At 33.2% G+C, this 19,980-nt stretch overlaps 2 protein-coding genes across 9 annotated transcripts in view; both read right to left on the bottom strand.

Moving 5' to 3' along the window:
* Positions 1 to 8,561: 8,561 nt before the first annotated feature.
* Positions 8,562 to 10,679, bottom strand: LOC143231980 (serine/threonine-protein kinase Pak-like). The gene is made up of 3 exons (XM_076466920.1): positions 10,252 to 10,679; positions 9,660 to 9,797; positions 8,562 to 8,839 (listed from the first exon to the last, which is right to left on the bottom strand). The coding sequence occupies exons 1-3, from the start codon at positions 10,372 to 10,374 to the stop codon at positions 8,786 to 8,788; spliced, it is 315 nt and encodes a 104-aa protein (XP_076323035.1). The 5' UTR covers positions 10,375 to 10,679; the 3' UTR covers positions 8,562 to 8,785.
* Positions 10,680 to 12,845: 2,166 nt separating this feature from the next.
* Positions 12,846 to 19,980, bottom strand: part of LOC143231979 (serine/threonine-protein kinase PAK 3-like) — a 39,757-nt gene continuing 32,622 nt past the window's right edge. For 7 of the 8 annotated variants that reach the window (XM_076466917.1, XM_076466919.1, XM_076466915.1 and 4 more), the window contains 2 exons: positions 16,631 to 16,734; positions 12,846 to 13,903 (listed from right to left, as the gene is read on the bottom strand). In XM_076466917.1, the coding sequence (XP_076323032.1) occupies positions 13,690 to 13,903; positions 16,631 to 16,734 (318 nt within the window). In that variant the 3' untranslated portion in view covers positions 12,846 to 13,689. The remainder of the gene's footprint in view (positions 13,904 to 16,630; positions 16,735 to 19,980) is intronic. The other variant, XR_013017317.1, reaches the window with a different exon arrangement.

Raw genomic sequence — 19,980 nt, 5'->3', positions numbered from 1 at the left:
ATAAAACGTAGCCCTTAAAGTTGCCTACCCTTTATTCTATCGATTATAAATCAGGAGATGATATCGCAGATAGTCCTCGAGTGAAATTTAACAAAACATGTATCAGTTCAAAGTTAAAGGCGGTTGTGTTTCGATAACCCTCTATGCAACTGTGTGCAATACGTAACTAAGGAGACAATCGAACGTGTATAAGATGAAGGTGGCACTGACTCTGAATGTGAAATATCTGAAGATAACAAAAAAGCACCTAAAAAGTTTTAATAGGTTTAAAATGGTTAGTCAACCACACACACACACACACACACAAATTTTATTTGGTTAGGGTGCTCGACTCGCAATCTGCTGGTTGCGGATTCGAATCCCATTCATTACATCTACTTGCCTTTTCAGCCACGGGTGCGTTATAATGTGACGGCCAATTCGACTATTGATTTATCAAAGAGTAGCTCAACAGATGAAGGTGAGTAGTGCTTATTTGCTGTTCTTTTTTTAGTTTATCATTGCTACATTAGGGACCACCATCGTTGGTATCCCTCAAGTAACTGTGAGAAATTCAAAACGAGACAAAACCAAACAGATTAATTGAAAGTAGAGTATACTTACAAAGAATTTTTGTTTGTAAGTCGTTCATTGTCGTCACAATATTGTTGAATATCGTTTTTGATAGTAGAAAAGATATATTTTTTAGCGAAAAACATCTTTACTCATTCAAGATTTCAATTTATGTCTTCTTTAGGGAGTCAGATATCTTGCCAATTCCAATATTAGGCTCAAAATAACTAACTGAAAAAGCCGAAACGTCGAGCTAACAAGATTTTCATCGTACAAAATGCTGTACGCAGAAAAGTCAACTTTTATTTCGCTAGTTCGTTCTCTCTCTCATAGTTATTTGGGTATTTATGTTTCTATACTCAGGAGGGTCAGGTTTCATCGACCTCTTCCTCCTTTCTTTATATCTGTTTCAGCATCTGTCAAATGTATTTATATATGGTATACGAGGACCAGAATAACCCGCACTTACTCCATGCACTATCCACACATGAAGACTTATTGCGAATAACTCATTTCTCTTTATAGTTCCATAATTGTTTGCACTTTCATTAGATAGATATTAACCATAAGATATTTACATAAATACCCCTTTTTCTTTTATTTTAAAAATATATATTTGGTGGGGGAAAGGTGTTTAGGATTATCCTTATCATGTATGCAGTACAAGTCTAGTTCTCTTACTAGTTCATCTGTCTCTCTAATTTTTGTCAAAATAATTTATTTTTCTATGTAGGAGTCTATCTGCTATTGTCTCTTTGTGTGCATATTTATAGATGAATTCTGATGATGTAGTTTTGGGTACTTTATTTCGCGAGTTATTCTTATGTTGTGATTTGTTTTGAACTTCGCGCAAAACTGTGCGAAGGCTATCTGCACTAGCTATCCCAAATTTAGCAGTGAAAGTTAGGGTGGGGGTAGCTAGTCATCACCACCCACCGCCAACTCTTCGGCTACTCTTTTACCAACGATCAGTAGGATTTGTCATCATATTATAACGCCCCCACAGTGAAGGATTAGGCATGTTTGGTGCGACGGGGATTCAAATTCGCGACCCTGAGATTACGAGTCGAGTGCCTTAACCATCTGGCCATATCAAACCTGTTCTTATGGGAAACAAAAGTTCTTATGAACTGAACTATTTACCCCAATGACGATGAACTGTTCACTCATCAACATGTCGACAAACTAAATATATTAATATAACGATAGTTGTTAATGCTTGCAAACTTTCTAAAAGAGTTATAGTAAGAACCAAAGCAGACTTTCGGACGTCTAACTGCTGAGCTGTGTAAGAAAGAATCTTAAAAAAAAAACTACCGAAAAGAAAACCTAGTAGCTAAAGAACCTGTGAACGTTTCTAGTGATCTAGCCAAGTTCCACCTAAATACTGTTTGTTGTAATTGAACTAATTTCAACTGGTGGAGTAATGTGTTTCTGGTGCATGCGTCGAAAAACTGCTTCAACACCTTATTTGTATCGAGAAACAGATCGTAATCTAAGGTTGTTTTGTCCCACCCAACCAAAAACTAACTACACAGTCGCCCTTTTTCTGAATAACTTGTGTTGTTTTCGTTATTTTTCTCAGTTTATGTAAAGTTAAGACATTTTTTATTGTAATCCTTTTTTTCCTTGTCTCGGGAATCGCGGGAACCCATCAGAAACGAGTATTTGAGGGTTTAAAATCCCTCTGTTGGGAGTTTTCACAACAAATAATTTGTACTAAACATTAACCATGATAATTACAAACTCGTTGCTTATTTAAATATTGAATGAAAGAAGTCAAATTTTCTTTGCATTTTTGTCAAATTTCAGTAAATAGTTTTGTTCATCAGAACTTCTTGAGTATGATATCGCTGTTGGACGATAACAATTAACACATCTCTTATAATACTTTAACATGAGTTTTGTAATAAGGCATTGTCTCTCTTAGTGAGTCACTATGTCTTCCGAAAAGTCTTCTTTTCTTTCATAGTAAGACAACATATTTTTTTATTGTGAGTTATCGTCTCCTTCATAATGAGTCTTTATGTTTTTCAGAATTAATTCACATTTGCTTTATTTTTAGTAAATCAGGGAAATAATTTCTTAAATAATCTCTTCCTCTGTGTTTGGAAATGTCCTTGTCTGTTATGTTATAACTGAATAATTATTCTTTCTATACTTGAAAATACGCCTGGCTGTTTTGTCATTACTGAATACCCCGTACCTCCATGTTTGGAAATGTCTGCGCTTCTCTAGTTATTATTCAATAATTCCTCCCTCCATTTCTGGAAATTTCTTTGGTTGTTACCATACACCTCCAAAATTTTCCTGATTGTTTGGTTACTCGATTGTTATTTTCTATTTGTAGAAAAAAATATTGTAATAGATTACTGTTGTTCGTGTTTGCTTTTATTAATTTACCATAGAACAAGAATCAAAGTCATTTATTTAAAAAAAATGACTGAGATGACCTGCTTTGAAGACAGCGAGATGGAAATATTGCATAAAAATAACAGAAAGAAATACCTTAATTCATGAAATTAATATCCGTCCTCAAGTAAGATTTGTTTGTTTGCAATTAAACACAAAGCTTCACAAAGGGCTCCTTGTGTTCTACCCACCGTGGGAATTGAAATCCGGTTTCTAGTATTGTACAGTCCACGAGGGGGCCTTCATGTAAAATAAACAAAATATGTTTTCAATTAGCATGATTCTGAATCACATAATCAGGACATCTTTCAAAATGACTCAACACGTGTTTCTCATGGAGCCATTATGTTTTTATAACAATTCACTGTCCCATTCATAAGATTAACACATTATTTATTAGGTTTGTCTTCTCTAGTTATCTAGTGACCCATTAATTACTGCTGTTAATACACATCTTAACAAATCAAGTTACTACATTCTTTCTCCCTCTTACAAAAAATACTAGTCCTCAAGTCCTTGTCTCATGGGCATGAAATAACTATTACTCGAGAAACAATTTTTTAACACGGTAATAAAGTTTTAAAAATATATATTTGGGTTCTTTCAAGCCAAGTGAGTGTCTCACCAACTGAGTTAAGTGCTTAAATCTTTCGCGGGGGAGATTTAAAAATCATTGAGGGATGCATCCTTTATTTCAAAAAGTTGCTGGATATCGATTGTTTCTGTGTTACGAAACAGTAAAATGTTTGCATTTATTCAATCACTTTCACTGATCTTGAACTTAGGGATGAGAAACGATAATTGTACGCCAAAAAAAATTGTAGTCTGATGAGACAGATGTCCAAGATCCGAACTGCCGAAACGTGATGCTGATTTTGAAACAGTATCTGTAATGAGGGAACATCACATTATTAAAGTGGTCCAAAGGAGAAAGCTGTTTCAGGCTATTTAAAATATAAATATTTCCAACATTACCGCAAAACATGAAGTAACCAATTAAAAACATAATTTGAAATTGAAGCCCAATTAACCACACGTAGCTTTAATGGACTCGTTAACCTCAAGACGATGTTACTGTTACTATCCAACCCCTCTCCACACGAAGAGACCTTGACATAAATAATGTAGATTCTTCAAGATATGAGAAGTTGAGAAGAAAAGGTAAGCCACTGTTACACGTAATTCCAAAACAGTTATCACATCTATAATGTGTGTTTATACGATAATATGAAAATACAATGTGTAACGAATAGCCGCCATGGCAACGCCTGTTACACATATCAATTCTATTGCTACAAAGATCCTGCTCATATTTACAAAGGAAAACCTAGTTTTCCTACAGGTTACACTTATCAAATTTGGTCACATTAAGGCCAAGAATGCCGTTTGTTTCGTTATTTATTAGCCTACTTCTTCTAACACAACAATAACCCATTAGACTCTGTAAGTGTGGTAACAGACTGAACTCAGGCTACTCCTGTCTAGTGTCTGTTCAGTCTGAAACAATAAAAACCTCCTATTACATCAGCATCAGGTATATAAGAAGTAGTCGTGTACCGTGTGTGTTTGAATCTACTGAGGTAGTACGTTCAGTTCACAAGTGCATCTAGATTGTTTGTCTTTCAAAAGACGGATAATTGCGTATAAAAACAGTCACACCCATCTAAACCCCTAGTGATATCTTCACTTAACTAATTATCAGTGTTCATCTTTGTGATCAAGTAGGCAAACCAAACAGCGGCGAAGTTTTGAATAATATAATCACTAATATTTGTTATCAAATACTTTTTTTTCTTAAATTATAAACAAAACTACACCTGAGATACCTGCGTTAGTTGCCCCTAATTATAAATGATAGCCTACGGCACAAAAGGAGAGCATTTTCTGTGATGAAATTCCGACCTGTGACCTCTCCCCCAGATTGCGAGAGGAGCATCTTAACCACCAGGCGATATTAAGCCCGTGAAATAGATGAAACTATTTATTCTAAACGTTAAAGCTTGACAGTGCCTATATATATATACACACACATACACAAATTAGAACCAAAACCTTAAAAATGAAACTTATAAAATACACTAAAAATGTTACTCATTATCAGATTTTATCATTACCATTAAGTTGTAACAGCTCCCAAAAACATTGAGGATATTCTATCTATCAGTCATGATCCAAACGCAGATATCAAACTGGTCAGCAACTACGGAGAATCAGCTAAGGGGCAGAAGTTGAGTGCTTGAACACACAGTATCTCAGTTTCTAATGCCTTTTAGTCTCTTCACCCACTTGTGGGAAAATAGTCACCCCCAGTCTTTCGACATAAAAGTACTTACAGCAGAAACAAACCACCCTATATTTCTGTAATTTAAAACCTCCCAGCTTCACCGTTTTCAATAAATACAAACGTACATATTCCAATAATGCCAGTTACTAATTGCGAGATGTACGGTACCGTATATGTTCGGTAATCATATGGCTTAATACTCTGAATCAATAAATAAAAAGTTACGACAATTAAAGTATATTACCTATGATAATAATAGTGCACAATAAAAGATTTATTGTAGTCAAAACACTGTAATAATTTCAATGTAATGTACTATAAATTTTGGCAACTACTTGTAGAGTAATTTTGGCACCACAAATCTGATGCCACTCTTTCTCTCTCTCTCTTTACTATGGCTTCACAAGTGTTCCTCTAACAGCATGAAACGTACTTTGAAAAAGTAAAAGCTACAAACAAGATGATTTCAAGTATTGAATAGTTCAGTATATTATCCATTTGTTTTAAATTGTTTTTACACATATAAATCTGTCAAAAATTAGATTTTCTACAATTTTCTACAAAACATATTACTTATTCACATCTATATAGTTTTAGATAAATTTTATTGTTTTTATCATCATCAGTCATACATGGTAAAAATAGTGGTGTGAACCTGCTATCACAACCTAATTTAATTTGTTTCACGTTAATAGAAGCCGTGACATGTTTCTTCGTTATATACATATTTATCACAACTCACATGACGATATGTGCTATTAATCAAATGTGTTTGTATGGAAGTTTTCTCGCCCTCCTTTTGCTTGGTAACTGAAGTAAGGAGATGATGAGTACAAGAACAATGTAACCTAATACCCTTTATTCAGAAGTCAATACCCTTGATATATGGGTAGATATCATATTAATACAATAATGTAACCTATCGATTAGTCTTTATAACACCCATTACTACTTTACGCTAGAGAGACTGTTACTACAGATGGACAGTTTACAGGAGGATTCTGGCATTTAAGTTCTGTATGTGGTTAATTTTAATGTACGCGGATGTTGTTACTATGGTTTCTGTAGGCATCACTAGGTGAATTATGTATATTACAAAAAACCCATAGGATTGAGTATAGATTTCAATTTATTGTGCACGTTTTATATTTACGGATTTCTTTCTTTAGATAGTCTTACTTGGTATATTGTGCGTGTCATAAAATGGTGGATACTCTTATTAAGATTCTATGTATACACTGTGTTACTAAGGGTAATTTGATTTCAAATGTTTATATTTAAGTATGACATTCTTCATTTACAAAAGCTGAGAGTCTTCTATTCAATGTACATCTATTATAGGTTTAGTATAATAAAAGTGTACCTGACGAAACAGTATAGGTTTAACTTAAATGTGTTTTACAAAGGTCTTATTAGGCGTATTCTGTGTGTCTTACAGTGGTGTTTCTATACTTCTGTGGAGTTACTACAGATTTAAATTTACGTTTGTATTTTTCAGCTACATGTACTTCTATGAGAGAATAATGTTACTAACATACTACTGAAACGTTTCTGTCATAACTGTTTTTTCATAAATACTGGTATAGAAAACTTATTGTATTTTTATGATCTAAGGTACTGATTATAGTGTTTCCTTCTATATCTAATCATACTTTTTTTCATTTACTGGTGTTTTTCACTTCTCTTAGGATGCTTATTTAAAATATTTAGTTTTATAAACTGACTGATAAATTCCAATAAAATGTTTAAAACCTTTGTTGACAACTTATTGGCTCTGATTAATAACACATAGCACTTTTTCGGTTTCTATATGAGGGTCATTTTGCTACAAGTGGATATAATAAATAAATAATTTACTGTTTAATCAACCATTTTACTAATATAGAAACTACTTAAAACAGCATCACTCACCACGCAGTTGAAGTACTATGAATTAAAATTCATAAAGCTTTCTGGTTTCTTGCTTTCGCTTTCAACAGATACTGAGATAGACATCATGTCTAAACACTTCTTTAAGACCAAGCTCATTCCACAGATGTCAAAATCTATCATTCCCTTGTATCAGTGAAACTGGATAGTGTGTATAGTCTATGGCTTAGCTCGTGAATCTCTCTTTTAAGTGTTTACATACGTTTTACTTTTCATTCAATGCTATAAAAAGAGTTGATTTTTCAGATGGACTGCGCCCTCGGGTTACGTCTCTGCTGATAATGGTCTTTCTGAATCTTATTTCAAATCTGTGCTTGAACTCTCGACTAAAGACTCTCTACACCTCCTTAATAACATTATACGAGCAGATAGATGTTGTTGGTAAGGGCTCCTACATGAGTTTTAGGCTTGCCAACATTTTCCTCAATCACCAAGAGCACGAATGGGTTGACAATTGCCATTGAAGCTTCAAACCTGTTCTCTAAAGAAGGTATATTGATGATATTTTTCTTATTTTCCACCATAAACATCATATCCAACAATTTCGAGGGTGTCTTACTTCATAACACTCCTCTGTACACTTCACTCGCAAAACTGTTTTTCACAAACAATAAATCACTTCTAAAGGTTCTCCCCCAACAGAGAATGCTTTATGTAACACTTCGAAAGAGATGCTCTTGTTACACTAATCCATAAAGTGCAGATTTTAACAATATATCAATTTCTCATCTCAATAATCACGGATGGATAATAAACTGCCACCAGTTACCTACCATCACGGCCTACACACCTTTATGAGAACAGAAGTTAAACCAATCAGTTTCATGTGTCTGTAAGAACTGTCCTTGTACAACTGCATTTCACCTATACAGCATTCTTGAATTAAAACATTAAATCTCCAAAAACACTAAGATACATGATGACAAAATTTGTTTCCGACATCTACACAGAGTTTGTAGAATGTTTAAAATCCCAAACTGAAAGCAAAGCTAAAAGCGACAATGTAAGATGGAATTAGGAAATTTTATAGATAGCGATGGTGTTTATGTTGAATAATCAATAGTCATGCTGATTTATTAGAATCATTTATTTTTATTCTTTACTTTTTTGTAATTTCAGTGATATAACTGCGAAATATGAAAATATTGTTTATATCATTTGAAATATTTTGTGTAGGATTGATATATCTTGGAAAATACCAATTAAACTATTAAAAACTTCTATATTTCTTTTTATTTGTAGATATTTGAGTGCTTTTAGCACAAACATTATCCGTTATGAAAATAAAATGATAACTTGGACCATAATGGCAATATGATATTTAATTATTTATTCTTTTCTAGAGTTGATTTAATCACCAAATATGAACAGAATAACGTAATTTCAAACAAATTCTCCTTTAATTATTTTAATTTTATAATGATATTGTACATTATAAAACATATACATACAGTAAAATTTAACAGCCAAATAACATAATTAAATATAAAACAAATCACCACATTTATACATCATAAATATTTAACGTGCCAATGCTTACAATACATACAAAACAACAACACATAGAATACACAAAAAAATAAATATAAACGAGGATGAATATTGGCCTCACATCGCTTGGTTATGGTGTTCACATTTCTTTTCTCGTGATATAAAAGGATGCTGAGTGAAAAAAAATATTTGTTTAAAAAAGTACCAATTCTACATCATAAACATGTTGTTAAATCAGTCTCTGTATACACAGACATCAGTGTGTATCTTCAAAGATAATATTTTGTCATTATTTCCATTTTACGGATATAATTCTCCCATGCGGTAACTGATTGTAAATTTCAACACAATGGTAACGCTTCACTGATCCCTCTTGACAACTGAATGAACCAGCGTAAGAATAAGCAGTATTCTTTAGAATTCATGCTTGAATGAAATATAGGGATTGAAATAACTGTCATAGAACCACATGAAGTGTCTTAACAGAGAACTTAGCATATAAAACATTTATATACTGAGAAGAATAAATTTAATAGTAACCCACAAATAAACCTTCATAAAAACAGTGTTTATCACCATACATTAAGTTTTGTTGTCATGTCACAGCTCCCAAGGCATGAAGGATTGTCAGGAAATCATAGAACTTGCATAAAAGCTTTATGTGATGCTAGTTGGACTCTCTGACAAATTGCTCTAGAATTGAACTGTTCCCCAATCGCTATTAAGTACACCATACATCTTGACGTCAAGTCAGGTAAATTTTTCAGCAGTAAAATGTGATATTGTATGGGATTGATGGATATTACAAAATAAAAATGATAAGTTATGCAGTGATATTTGAAGTCGATGCACTCAAACTGTAAAATGAACATGCAAGCACAACAACGAATTCTTCGACTTATTAATATTGCTTTTTGATGTATGTCATTAGGATAATAGGTTCAAAGCAAAACAAAATAAAATAGTGAAGTAACAGTAATTCACGACATACCTTCAAGAGTTCCGAAGCTGTATATCGTTTCCGTACGTCGACTTGTAAACACTTCTCCAAGAAATCTTGGAATACGAGAGAAATGTTATCTTTTTCTTTAATATCAGGTTTCCCATTTTTCGCTATGAGATCAAATAGCTGAAAAAGAAATGGGACATCATGACTTTATGTATATCTATATGTGTGATTGATGGGCAAGCCTTGTTCTGTGTTTTCTTATTAGAGTTGCTGGAAGACATTTCAACCAAATTATACAATCATTTGTGTATTCAAGTAAACGAAATCTCACTATTAAGAAGTTGGGTATTGCGAAACAATGATAATTTTTATGAGTAATATTATTACAGAAACATTTCTCTTTAACTAACGCAAGCATTAATTTACCCAAATTCTTAAAAGATCTTGAAATTTATATGAAATACTTTAAATTTATCCAGAAGGAAACTCTTATAGATATATTCAATCATAATTTTCTACTCTCATCTCATCAAAGTATTTACATACAACAAGGAAAGTACATTCAAATAAGGAGAAAGTTGAAATTCAATCTAATTTTTCTCCATGGCTGTACGGTCTGGTTGGCAACACTTACCATGAGGGGATCTTCATTACAATAAAGAGGCTCTCCCTGTGTCATCTCAATAACTGTGATGCCAAAAGACCATATATCGACTTCACATCCGTATTTTTTCTTTTTAACGATTTCGGGTGCCATCCAGTACGGAGTGCCGGCCGTTGATGTTCTTTTACTTTCTTGTGATGTTATAACGGCACATAATCCAAAGTCAGCTACATGATGAAAAGAACCAAGAATAAAATTTTCATTTGAGTGAAAATGAAAACAGATATGATTTGGAAAGTATTTCAAGTTAGCCTGACAAAATGAATTTAAAATATATTAATAATTCTTACAGTTTTGTAGTCAGTACGTGCCCATTCTCCTCCTGTCAAATTACCTATGTAACAAATCTATCTTTTTAATAATCAGACACATAATTTATAATGAAATAAAATTCTACTATCATTTGTTAAAGATAAATTGACAACAGAAATATTCAAACAGTTAACTGTAATTTTGATTTGTGTTGCTTCTATTGCAAATTTTGATAGAAAAATAGAAATAATTAATCATCCAAATAAATCTTGTCAACGTACAAAACATTGCTACAAATCTGTTCTTTTTATTCGTGTTTCGCACTTATTTTCAGAACAAAAATTCTTAATCAAATGTGTTTCAAAGACGCTTGTATTAAAAAAAAATGTAACGTCGAATAAAATATTTTATAATTTCCAAATATCTTAGGTCAATAGTCATAAAACAATATAAAAGTAAAATTATTTTCTTCTTTGAATTCTATTTATTCGTATTTTCTTATAGCAAAGCCACGTCGGGCTATCTGCTGAGCCCACCGAAGGGAAACTATTTATTCAAACACCTCCAAGTAATATATGGCAATTTCTTTCAGTAAAGGAGGCTAGAAAATTACTTGGCACATGACTGTGTCATTGCAAGTAAGCATACGTAAAACCTGGCTTATATGTCAAATTATATACACATTTATTAAAAGAGTAATACATAGCTATGCTATGTAGTTGATATTGTACTGAATGTATTGTACATTAATATTGTACTGAACATGAGAACTGGAAACACTAATTCTTATACGTAAATATTTTTTTATTTCTGAGTAAACATGATTTCCATGTGACGTATCAACATCTTCATAATATATGTGTTTCTGTTCACGTAGGAATGAAAGTAATGACTTAGCTTATCAGTTTGGCTGGATGGTGAGAGACAAAAGTTTCTATGAAAATATCTATACAAATTGTATAAAACTTATTAAATATTGCAATTTAAATGCTGTAAATTACTAAAATATTGTACAAGCTCAAAATTATTGTAAAACAAGATAGCTGCAGGTGTATTTCCTTTTACATATTCAACTAATTTCTACATTTTGGCTACAAATTAGATGTGTATAAAAGATAATCCTGAAGGGTTTTAGACACCCCTGATTTTCAGTAACATTGGACAAATTATTAGGAATCTGTAAAAAGAAAACATCTGCAGTCAACTTTTTTTTCTAATAACCAAACCTGATATTATATGTCTCAAAGTTTACCTAGTTTTATGCTGCAGTCCATACCAACTAATATATTTTGAATTTTGATGTCCCTGTGTATTACACTGTTAACGTGAAGATATTCTATTCCCTGAAGAACCTACATGAGATGTAAATTTATTTCAAAGATAAATACTTTTAAACATCACTATAATTTTAATTCAGTGTGTTTGTTGTTTTCAATAGTTCAAATATATATAATTTATAAATAGCAGAAGTACCAAGCTTAGATTGCGTTGATATATCAGTTGTTTTACCATCTGCTGCCAAGATGAAAAAGTTATTACTGCCACTGGAACACCTAACATTAAACTGGCTACGAAAAAAGCGTGGCCTTTTTAGGTTGAGACCAACCACCTTCAGTAATTGCCCCTGGGCAATTTTAAACTCGCATCATTTCCGAGTTAAGGTGTTTTCTGTTATATCACCGACAATAAAAACCTTCTTTAATCAGTGAAGATTCTAAATTGAAAAATATCAACAAATAGTTTCCAGTTTTGTTATGTAGATGTTTCATTTCATATTTTCAGTACACAGAATGACAGCGATATTAAAACATACTTCTGTAACTTAGTGACATGACATGGAAGCCATTGTTAAAAAGGACTGTTAGTAAATCCCATCGGCTTTACTATACATTCAGTGTCGTTTTATAAATGAAAGTATTCAGCTGTACTCAGGTTATCACATTGTTATATTCCAAGTGACAGACGTTAACTAACCATGTATCATGGCACATGGTCACTCCTCGTTAGAAACGCATTGGTCATACATGACTGTCATTGCTGGTGGTATGGAATGGAAACAAACTCATAATAAAATGGCATGGTCCTCAAAAAGGGCTCAATCCATCCATCTCTACTGTACTGTACTGTTATGGTGAAAATTTAGAAACCATTTTAGCATAAAAGTATAATTCTTGCCTTGACTTCTCTATATATTAAAATTTGTTATATAGGGAATAACTTCTTTTCGATGCAGATATCTTGATAGTTTCCTTATCATATATCAAGATATATATATACACCTGCTCACATGTGTTTGTCTCCCCGTGATTTCTATTTGTAATGGAACAAACTGCTCGTGTTATTTGTGGTTTTTCTTACTTTGCCTCCTTAAATAGATGCACAGGTACGTGGAAAAGTAACACTCAGGTGTATACCCTCAGGAGCATCTTGTTACATGTGCAAAATATTTGGTTTTTGGGTTCTTTCTTCTTCAAGCTATGACTTTAACATACACGCATAGACACATGCTTTTATTATTATTATATATAAGCAATGTTATTAATATAATAATGCTTGCATAACAGACATGGGAAACTAACTGCAATAATTATTGAACAGACTTTTAAATAAATTGTAACCATTAGACATCTGTTAGAAAACAAAATTACAAAAATCTCTATTCATAACAGTCAATATGACATACGTCTTTACAAATTGCTGATATATCATGTTCAGATAAACGGGTTTTGGTCAGGACATTATCCAAAGAGCCGATTGCCAAATATTACATATTACCTAAATAAACACAATTTAAAATTTCACTTACATTTTGTTCTTTAGTAAAATCTCTCATAAACAATGAAACATAATATTTGTTCCTAACTTAAGATTCTGTCAGTAATCATATATGTAAAACAAATACCAATACCAAAATCATTTTTCACGAGGTAAAAATTAAAGTAACTCTTGAAGAGTTAGATTTTTTATCTAGAATATTGTCTTCCAATCATGTATTATTTAAAAACAAAATTTCTAAAAAGCAAACCTGTAAGAATGATGTGGGAAACTTTTCACAAACCAATACTGTTGCTCGGAAGTGACTTACTATGTTTAATAAAGATTAGTACCTTAACGTGCACTCTATGGAATGTAAACTTGAAAATGCAAGGTAATTCACTAATATGTAACACTAAGAATACTTGCCCAGAGTTCATCTCCTATGAGGTAGCTGTCCAAATAGCTGATTACGTTAGGATGTTTTATTTCACGTAGGACTAACAGTTCTGTAATTACATCTTCTTTGTATGATTGCTGCGATAAATATATCTTCTTTACAGCAACTGTCCACCCTGTTTCTCTATCTTTCGCTTTATATACAGCTGCTGAAGCACTGAAATAATAAAAGAAGTATCAATAGAATATGTAATATACTGGTATGTAAAAACATAACTATATTCTAGTGATAAAATTATTGTGCTTTGAGAAAAACAAACACAATGGATTAACATATGTTTCTAATCTTTGTAAAATTGTAAAAATGAATGCTTATTTCATTATACAGAAATTAGAATATCATGCATAGTTAAATGTTTTTTACTACATGAAGAATACTATAAAGTATGGATAAAACATAAATAGTAATTTATACTGACACAAGTAAGCACCACTCTATCAAGTAACATTGATAACTTTTGAAAATGTGTTCTGCTGTTACAATCGAAATGTACTCGTAGTGTGACGAGTTTTGAAACATTTCAACTAAGCCTACATGCATGAATGGTCCGGCATGGCCAAGCGTGTAAAGCGGGCGACTCGTAATCTGAGGGTCGCAGGTTCGCATCCCGGTCGCGCCAAATTTGCTCGCCCTTCCAACCGTGGGGGCGTTATAATGTGACGGTCAATCCCACTATTCGTTGGTAAAAGAGTTGGCGGTGGGTGGTGATGACTAGCTGCCCACCCTCTAGTCTTACACTGCTAAATTAGGGATGGCTAGCACAGATAGCCCTCGAGTAGCTTTGTGCGAAATTCAGAAACAAAAATGAATGAATTAATCCATTGAAAACAACTTATTATTTTAAGCAAAATAATATTAACGACACTACTGATTATTTTGCTTTATAAATCTTCTAAATTTCTGTTTGTATGTTTCCTTTTGAATTTCGCGCAAAGCTACACGAGGGTTATCTGCGCCTGCCGTCCATAATTTAATAGTGTAAAACTAGAGGAAAGGCAGCTAGTCATTATTGGTCATCGCCAAGTCTTGGGCTACTCTTTTACGAATGAATACTTCAAATGATTGACACATCATTACATCCCTACAGTTGAAAGGGCGAGCATGTTTGGTGCGACGGAACTTCGAACCCGCGACCCTCAAATGACGAGTCGAGCGCCTTAACTACCTCACTATGCTAAGCCTATTTGTGACTGAACAAACGTACTTTAAAAATTCGCAGGGTAATGATGTATTTCTATACTGTTATTTTGTTCTTCATAATTTGCCAAATACTCCTTTTGAATCAAAATACACAGTTATTTAGTTTCAAATGTTTAACACTTTCTGAACTATGCAAAGAGAAATGCACCAATTGAATCAAAAGCTGTACTTCAGTTAGTGAGGGAGAAATATTACAAACAGAGAACTGTTTCCAAAGGCAAACGAGAGGGGAATGAACACTACATACGAACGTCATGTAAGCAATTAAACATTGAGAATTAGCACATACGGGACATAGAAGGTGAGAAATGGAAAGAAGGTTAATCAGAGTTACACTCCCTAGCCACCGTATGATGGCGGAAAGAATGATTCAGGTAAATGAGAAGATATGTAAGATGATAAAAAGTATGTGAAATAGTCCTGGCTAAAATGTCAGCTCACCAATGTCCACAGGCTGAGATAAAAAGGAAATAAATCTATAGGAAATGGTCAAACAAAGTTCACATGAAAAGTGTAAAGCAGTAAGGCAATGAAGGACCCCATTAACATTTTCAGTCCAGAAGATCAACATGTCACAGCAGACAATGAATCTGGAAGAAAGTTATCAATGCAGAAATATTGATAAAATGGAACGTGTTGAACAAGGCATCTGATAATTGTTAACCGAAGAAACAGAAAATGTTTAATCAATAGTCTAGTAAGAGCCTGAACAACGCAAGGAGCATTGAACCGCTAAGATGACCCTTTACTGATCCAGAGATGAATGGCAGAAAACATTCCAACAAAGGAAAGGAAACAGAGGTAGTTACATAATTAATATAAACACAGATGAATAGGCCAGTAAGGAGCAATCAGAATAACTTGACATTGAATGGTATGGACGGAATGAAATCGTCAAATGACAAAGTTTAATGGGACAATCAACATACAGATATTTATTGAACAAGTCCTGACTTAAAGTGGTGATTGTCAGAGCAAGAGGATAAATAACCAAAGACCAAAACAGAAGTAATTTGTGCTCGAAGGATGTAGTAAAGCAATAGACGTAAAAAGTAACCCACTGAAGACAAATCCACTGGAGGATAAGATGATTGAGAGATCTACTAACTGTGAAGTGCTCACATACGAGCCTGATTAAAGGAACTTGTAGCAGCGAATCTCAAAACATCTTGCTTCACATTTCAGTACCAAGTATATAACAGTTACTTCGACCATGTTTGAAAATTCAAACTTAGTTTCCCATTGTATGGAGGAATTTGAAAGAGAGAGTAAAAAAATTCATGTGAAATTTACAAAATTATCAGCTTAATATAACATCCTCAATCAGTTGGAAACATTTTAGAAAAGCTAGTGAATGTACAACAAAAAGTAAACAAAATACCAACATGCGTTGAGTGGTATTGCTAAATAATTAGTGCTATTATCAAAATATAACATTTTATCTCTATTATTTTACTATTAACTACAAATTTAATTTTAATCCCGAAATCGTTCTTTTGCAACTTTTCACAAAATGTTAATTATTTATTCTATGGACTCAATTTTCCGAACAACTGACATAAAGAATTTGAAACCAAAAACTCAAGTACTAATAAAAGTACCTGCCATATTCAAGCCACCACACTTTTCTATAATTTTAAATGCAGAAAAAGCTCCTTGTGTACATATTACATTTAAACTTACCCTTGTCCAATTTTTTTTATAAAAGTATATCTTTCGATGGGATTGCCCACATAAGTCATACTTTTTAGTTCCTGCATAACTTCTTCTTCTGTCACTCTATTGTTCTTTGAGAAAATATAAAACAAGAATTACTACACCACACAAATACGCGTTTGCCAACAAATATTATTCATAATCTAATGATTGTTGTGTAGAACATTCGACTTTACACTATTTACCAAGAATCAATCCCACATTTTATTTATTATAAATAACACCTCTTGGATTGTTTTTGGTGTTGGTGAAAGGTTTGTTTGTTTGTTTGTTTGTTTTTTAATTTCGCACAGAGCGACTCGAGGGCTATCAGTGATGGCCGACCCTAATTTAGCACTGTAAGACTAGAGAGAAGGCAGCTAGTCATCACCACCCACCGCCAACTCTTGGGCTACTCTTATACCAAGGAATAGTGGGATTGACCGTCACATCATAACGCCCCCACGGCTGAAAGGGCAGGCATGTTTTGTGTGACCGGGATTCGAACCTGCGACCCTTGAATTACAAGTCGAACGCCTTAACACGCTTCGCCATGTTGGGCACAAACACATTATGTTTGGAAAAAGTTTGTGAAAGCCGACTGTTACATTTCAGATAAATAAAAAGTAGCACTTTTTTTTAAATCAATGTTTCGCTTTTCTGAATTCATTAGAATTAATATACACATTTATTTGTTATTAGAAAGCTCGTTGAATTATAAAATTGTTCGAAATGTACTATTTCTAGAGTCTGCAGTAACGCGTATCTGAGAATATATAAAATATTGTAATTGTTTCATTACTATTGAAATATTAAAGTAGGTTGAAAACGGAGAAGGAAGTTACACGTGGAAGTTGTTAAAGGAGATATGAGAAATTGTTGAAGGTAAAACCACGAACAAGTTGACTAACCGTATATATGCTATTGTCGTCACAACGCGTCTTCACGTACCTCAAACTGAATAGTAAATCATTAACGAAAACATTCTAAATCTAACGTCTCGTGACAATGTAACAAATTAACGCGTATTATAATGTTTACCAACAACATTTTGTTTCTAAATTTCGCGGAAAGCTACACCAGGGTTATCTCCTCTAGCCATCATCACCCACCGCCAACTCTTGGGCTACTCTTTTACCAATGAACAGTGGTATTGACTGTCACATTATAACGCCCTCACGGCTAAAAGGGGCGAGCATGTTTGGTGCAACAGGGAGTCGAACGCCTTAACGCACCTGCCCACACCGGGCCTTTATAACACTGAGCAGAATAATATGTTCTTGGGGTAATGGGAGAAGTTCAGGAAAAGGTGATTGACCCATACAGTGACCTATATCTTGGATAATAATCACGAATACATACGTTGCATTACCCTACCTGCTACCAATGAAAAAATGTTTTGTAAAATGTGTGACACTCAGAGTGGTAACATTAACCTCGAAATTCATGGTAAGCAATAAATCGAACAAATTGATTGATAGATGAAAAGAAACGTGCGAGGGAAAAAAACCTAACTACAAAACAATAAAGATTGGATAGTGAGTTTAAAATAAAATGTCAGATACATAATTAAAAATGATTAACAAAAACCCCACTTCGGAAGTTAAACTATTTAAGTTACAAATAGGGGGCGCACTAAAGAAAAACTTCAAACGCTTAAACAAGAGCCCTTCCAAAAATGAAACGATAGTGTTGTATAACTGAATATGAATCATGTGCGTAACAAAAATGTGTAGCATTTTTATTGGATGATTTTCGTATCACAATTTGTATGAGAGACACGTTGCAATGAATTATTTCCCGTGGAACGGAGGCCTGGCACGGCGAAGTGTTTAAGGCACTCGACACGTAATCCGAGGGTCGCTGGTTCGAATTCCCGACACATCAAACATGCTCGCCCTTTCAGCCAAGGTGGTGTTATAACGTAACGGTCATCCCCATTGTCCGTTGGTAAAATAGTAGTCCAAGAGTTGGTGATGGCTAACTGCCTTTCCTCTGGTCTCACACTGCTAGGTTAGAAACGACTAGCGCAGGTAACCCTCGTGTACCTTTGCACGAAATAAAAAACAAACCAAGAGAACGGTGGTAGGGGGCTTGTGATACACGTAAAAACGATTTTACATATAGAGGGCAGCACCGAAGGAAACTTGTGAAATATTAACAAAGTTTGAAGTGTACTACAGAAATTCTCAAAACATCTTTTTTGGTATTTCAATGGCAAGTATATGAAAGTTACTCAGACCTTGTTTGAAAATTCAAACTTAGTTTGCCGTTGTATAAAGTATTTCAAAGAGAAAGAAAGAAATTTTGATTTAAAATTTACAAAATTAAGACTGATAGACGGTCTATCTCCACCACAGTGTGGCTCCTAGTTTCTCACTCATCTCGAAAACCTAAGACACACTTTATAATTCCACGTTGTAACTTGTACCCTACGATCCTCTTTTTTAAAATAAAAATTGTGCAGCGTGTTTTAAATATATATTTTTAATTTCATAATAATGTGTTTTCGTTTATGGCTCGAATATGTTATTCCTTCATATACGAATACACATATATTAATAACTCTTTTAAATTTTCTATTTCATAAGTCTTATTACTTTATACCTGCACTTAGAACCTCTCAAATTACATCGAAAGCCATTTATCACAAATGATTTCTGTTTGTTTTTTTTATTTTCTTGTTAGGCGTAAAGCTTTGCTGTAAGCCATTTGTGCTCTTCCCTATATTGGTATGAAAAACCATATCCAGTTACAAATTACTATTTTGACTCAATTTTATAAATTCTAATAGTTAGAAGTGTCAAAATAAATACTTGTAACTTCCAGGAATAATGTTAATTCTAGGTCTTAAAGATTTAGTTTATTTTCATACTCATTTTTTGCTGTTGTATTTTCACGTTACACTACATATCTTGTTCCTGTAATTTTTCTGTCTGTTCTGTTTTGGATTTTGCGCAGAGTTAGATTATTTTCTTTTATTTGTCTGAACATCTTTATAGACGTCTTACTATATATTTTAGTCATTAAAGCTTTTTACAAAGACATAAATGATGATACACTTTTGTATTAAATTTTCGGACATTACTTATTGGATGACCTCATGTGTAAGACTAGTTAAAAATAGTTGTGATAAGATATTAGTCTTGAAATTCAATTTTCACATTGCTTTGAGAAACGAGTAGTTACCTAATTTTATGTTGTAAATGTGTAATAAGATATAATTTTTTTTCATCAGACTTTGTTTTAAAGAAAGGGGTTGATCATATTAATTTAAAAAAACCCATCAGATATGATATTTATCTTTTAAGTAAGACCGAAAAGTTGACTCAATTTAT

This window comes from Tachypleus tridentatus, chromosome 11, assembly GCF_004210375.1.
Source record: "Tachypleus tridentatus isolate NWPU-2018 chromosome 11, ASM421037v1, whole genome shotgun sequence".
In the NCBI taxonomy this organism is placed as follows: Eukaryota; Metazoa; Arthropoda; class Merostomata; order Xiphosura; family Limulidae; genus Tachypleus; species Tachypleus tridentatus.
This window is presented reverse-complemented; position numbering and strand designations above follow the sequence as displayed.